The sequence below is a fragment of the Nerophis ophidion genome, linkage group LG19 (genome assembly GCF_033978795.1).
Source record: "Nerophis ophidion isolate RoL-2023_Sa linkage group LG19, RoL_Noph_v1.0, whole genome shotgun sequence".
NCBI lineage: Eukaryota > Metazoa > Chordata > Actinopteri > Syngnathiformes > Syngnathidae > Nerophis > Nerophis ophidion.
In genome coordinates, this window is record NC_084629.1 from 31,884,872 (window position 1) to 31,889,331 (window position 4,460).

General features: G+C 36.9%; 1 protein-coding gene across 1 annotated transcript in view; it reads left to right on the plus strand.

Annotated features, from left to right (window-relative positions):
* Positions 1–289: 289 nt before the first annotated feature.
* The window catches only part of atp6ap2 (ATPase H+ transporting accessory protein 2), a 29,311-nt gene continuing 25,140 nt past the window's right edge, over positions 290–4,460 (plus strand). The window contains exons 1-4 of the mRNA XM_061879842.1: positions 290–430; positions 2,316–2,446; positions 2,513–2,641; positions 2,717–2,812. Coding sequence (XP_061735826.1) covers positions 358–430; positions 2,316–2,446; positions 2,513–2,641; positions 2,717–2,812 — 429 coding nt within the window. The 5' untranslated portion in view covers positions 290–357. The remainder of the gene's footprint in view (positions 431–2,315; positions 2,447–2,512; positions 2,642–2,716; positions 2,813–4,460) is intronic.

Genomic DNA, 4,460 nt, shown 5'->3' on the forward strand with positions numbered 1-4,460 from the left:
TAACACTTTGATATACAGTACTATTTTAAAGCAGAATATTTTAATTTTCATGTCATAACATTTTACTTTTTAAACCACAGTGTTGCCTGTACCACGTGACCACTCATGCCACAACACACACTGTGATATTTGTATATCACCATTTTTATCTAATATGCTCAATGTACATCAAATAAAAAACGACTAATTCACCCCCCCAACTTAACTTTACCGTATAATAACAAGGAATAAAAAACATAAAGCTAATCCATAAAAAATAAAGAAGTCTGCTCACTTCCGGTAGTTTATGTATCACGTGACCAGGCGTGACGTCAGACATCAGCTGATCGCTGCAAAAGGCGGAGAGAAAGAAATAAGATGGCGCTGACTGACTGTCCAAGGATGAATTCTCTTTCCTCAGCGGTGCTCGGCCTCCTTCTCCTCTCCACCGGTAGGATTTTGTGTGAATATATTCGCCATTGTCAGCCTCGTTTAATTGCCCCTCCTCTGTCTGTAATCTGAGTCCTGTGCTTACTTGAAAGGATGACAGTTTTGGCTAACCTAGCTAGCTAGGAATGTCGTCGTCTACTTCATTCATTTGACGCTCTTGTCTGTTTATTCATTATTTTTCTCGCACTGACATGAGAAATTTATGTTGCTTTATGTGTGTTTTTGTCATTTTTCTGTGGTTGCTTTTCCTTGGCTTAGTCAACTGCCAAGCAATGCGAACAAGTCACTAATCTAATAGTTATAGTTTAAGTGGTTGTTTTGCTCCAAATCCCCCAGGTAAGGATTAAACAACAATAATAATGTGTGAAAAGAGTTATTTCTTCGTCGTCGTCATTTGCTATTAGGAGAGGAGAATTGGCTGTGTGTCATGTGACAAGTCACTAACCAGAAGTTAACCCCATCATGTTTCCATCATGTGTTAATAATGCCTGTCTGTTATGTGACAAAAAATGACAATATTTGATAATCACTAAGGTTTTAGTATAGTTACCGTATTTTTCGGAGTCTAAGTCGCACCGGAGAATAAGTCGCACCTGCCGAAAATGCATAAAAAAGAAGGAAAAAAAACATATACGTCGCACTGGAGTATAAGTCGCATTTTTGGGGGAAATGTATTAGATAAAATCCAACAAGAACAGACATTTGAAAGGCAATTAAAAATAAATAAAGAATAGTGAACAACAGGCACATATGACACATAAATAACCAACTGAGAACGTGCCTGATATGTTAACATAACATATTATGGTAAGAGTCATTCAAATAACTATAACATATAGAACATGCTGTACATTTACCAAACAATCTGTCACTCCCAAACGCTAAATCCCATGAAAGCTTCTAAACAATTCTGCCAACTCCAAAGAAAGACAATGCGCCGCTTCCTCTTCTATCCGTACGTCGCTTACGTCAGAGTCATCGTCAGGTGCAGTTCCAATTATTCCAGCCTTTCTGAATCCGGACAGGATGGTTTCGGTTGTCACTGAAGCCCATGCTTTATCGATCCACCTGACAAAGCTTTGTTAGTTTTCTTCATTTCAGTAATAGTCTCTGCTTTTTGCCAGTCCCTTACAAGTTTCTCGTTTACTCCAAACTTTCTTTCTGCTGCTCGATTGCCGTTTCCTGCTGCGTATTTTACTACTTCCAGCTTGTAACCTGCAGTATATGCTTTCCTTTTCGGTGCCATTTTTGTTCAGCCCTTTGTTTTTATAAGTTACCGCCAATGTACCGTAGCAGGTAGCGTCTTCTTTCCAACAATGCACTTCTGCCATGACCCGCCTCCGCCGAATTTTCATTGGTTGACGTGTGTGACGATTGCTGTAGCATCTTCTTTTCCCACAACGCATTTCTGCCATGACCTGCCTCCGCCGAATTTTCATTGGTTGACGTGTGTGACGATTGCTGTAGCATCTTCTTTTCCCACAACGCATTTCTGCCATGACCTGCCTCCGCCGAATTTTCATTGGTTCACGTGTGTGTGTGACGATTGCTGACATCCGGCTAGTCTCATACGTGAATGAGATAAATAATATTTGATATTTTACGGCAATATGTTAATAATTTCACACATTTGTCGCTCCGGAGTATACGTCGCACCCCCGGCCAACCTATGAAAAAAACTGCGACTTATATTCCGAAAAATACGGTAACTACATTGAAGAGTAAATATACGAGCTTGCAGTTTAGTTCTACATCCATACAATCACAGTAATGAACAGATATGTGCCTAATGTTGTGCCTTAAAATCGAGTTTAAAGGTTTTAGCTAATGATAAGGTTGAAACTAATATGTCTTTGCATCGCCTTTGTCTAATATTTTGTCTCCAGGTGTCTATGGAGACAGCTTGACGGTGCTGCAAGCTCCAGAGTTTGTGTCCTTCCAGAAAGGAGAGTGGCCTGTTTCTGGAGAGAAGATACCAGACTTGGTTGCGGTCACCATGGGCTTCTCTGTTCAAGAGGTGCTTTAGCTGCTAATAGTTACCATTTCTATTATTGATATTTTTTAACCTTGTCTTTGTGTCCAGGATCTGTCTTGGCCTGGTCTCCAAGCCGGTCCTCTGTTCCAGCGTCCCCGTGCAAACGTTCTGGTGGTGGTCCGAGGAGCAAAGAGCCTCGACTTCCCTCAAAGTGTGGCCTCCTATCCACTAGAGAATGTGAGTCAATCTGGACTTTTGATTTATTAAACCTCAGGAAGATTTTATTAATATCCCCCCCCCCCCTTTTTTTAGCCGGTGCCGTTCACAATGGACAGCGTCGCAGAGACCGTGCATTCCCTATTTGCTGAGGACACACCTGTCGTGCTGCAGCTGGCCCCCAGTGAAGAGGTACAAATTCAATCGCAAGTTTCAAAACTTATTTCCTCCTATAGGAATCATTAAAATTGATCTTTAGTAGGGTCAAATTTCGGCCATATTTACCCCTTTATCAGTGCATAGATGTGTTTAAAAAAAAAAAAAAAAGTGTGTGTATATATATACATTTATATATTTATATATATATATATATATATATATATATATATATATATATATATATATATATATATAATTAGGGGTGTGGGAAAAAATCGATTCGAATTTGAATCGCGATTCAGAATCGATTCTCTTTTTTTTTTTTTTACTTTTTTTTTTTTTTTTTAATCAATCCAACAAACCAATACACAGCAATACCATAACAATGCAATCCAATTCCAAAACCAAACCTGACCCAGCAACACTCAGAACTGCAATAAACAGAGCAATTGAGGAGACACAAACATGACACAGAACAAACCAAAAGTAGTGAAACAAAAATGAATATTATCAACAACAGTATCAATATTAGTTATAATTTCAGCAAAGCAGTGATTAAAAATACCTCATTGACATTATCATTAGACATTTATAAAAATTTGATAAAAAGAACAATAGTGTAACAAGGGCTTAAACTTGTGTCCAATGTTTTCACAAAGATAAAATAAGTCATATTTTTGGTTTGTTTAATAGTTAAAACAAATTTACATTATTGCAATCAGTTGATAAAACATTGTCCTTTACAATTATAGAAGCTTTTAAAAAAACATCTACTACTCTGCTAGCATGTCAGCAGACTGGGGTAGATCCTGCTGAAATCCTATGTATTGATTTAATACAGAATCGTTTTGAATCGGAAAAATATAGTTTTTGAATCGAGAATCGCGTTGAATCGAAAAAAATCGATTTATAATCGAATCGCAACCCCAAGAATCGATATTGAATATATGTGTATACAATATATACACATATATACATATATATACATATATGTATATATACATAGATAATAAACATATATATATACACGTATACATATATTTATACATATACATATATTTATATATATACATACATATAAATACATATACACATACAAACCCCTTTTCCATATGAGTTGGGAAATTGTGTTAGATGTAAATATAAACGGAATACAATGATTTGCAAATCCTTTTCAACCCATATTCAATTGAATGCACTAAAAAGACAAGATATTTGATGTTCAAACTCATAAACTTTATTTTTACTTTGCAAATAATAATTAACTTAGAATTTCATGGCTGCAACACGTGCCAAAGTTTTTGGGGAAAGGGCATGGTTCACCACTGTTACATCACCTTTTCTTTTAACAACACTCAAAAAACCATGAATTGAATAACGTGGACCCCAACTTAAACAAGTTGAAAAACTTATTCGGGTGTTACTATTTAGTGGTCAATTGTACGGAATATATGTACTGAACTGTGCAATCTACTAATAAAAGTATCAATCAATCAAAACGTTTGGGAACTGAGGAAACTAATTGTTGAAGCTTTGAAAGTGGAATTCTTTCCCATTCTTTTATTTAGAGCTTCAGTCGTTCAACAGTCCGGGGTCTCCGCTGTCTAATTTTACACTTCATAATGCGCCACACATTTTCGATGGGAAACAGGTCTGGACTGCAAGCGGGCCAGGAAAATAT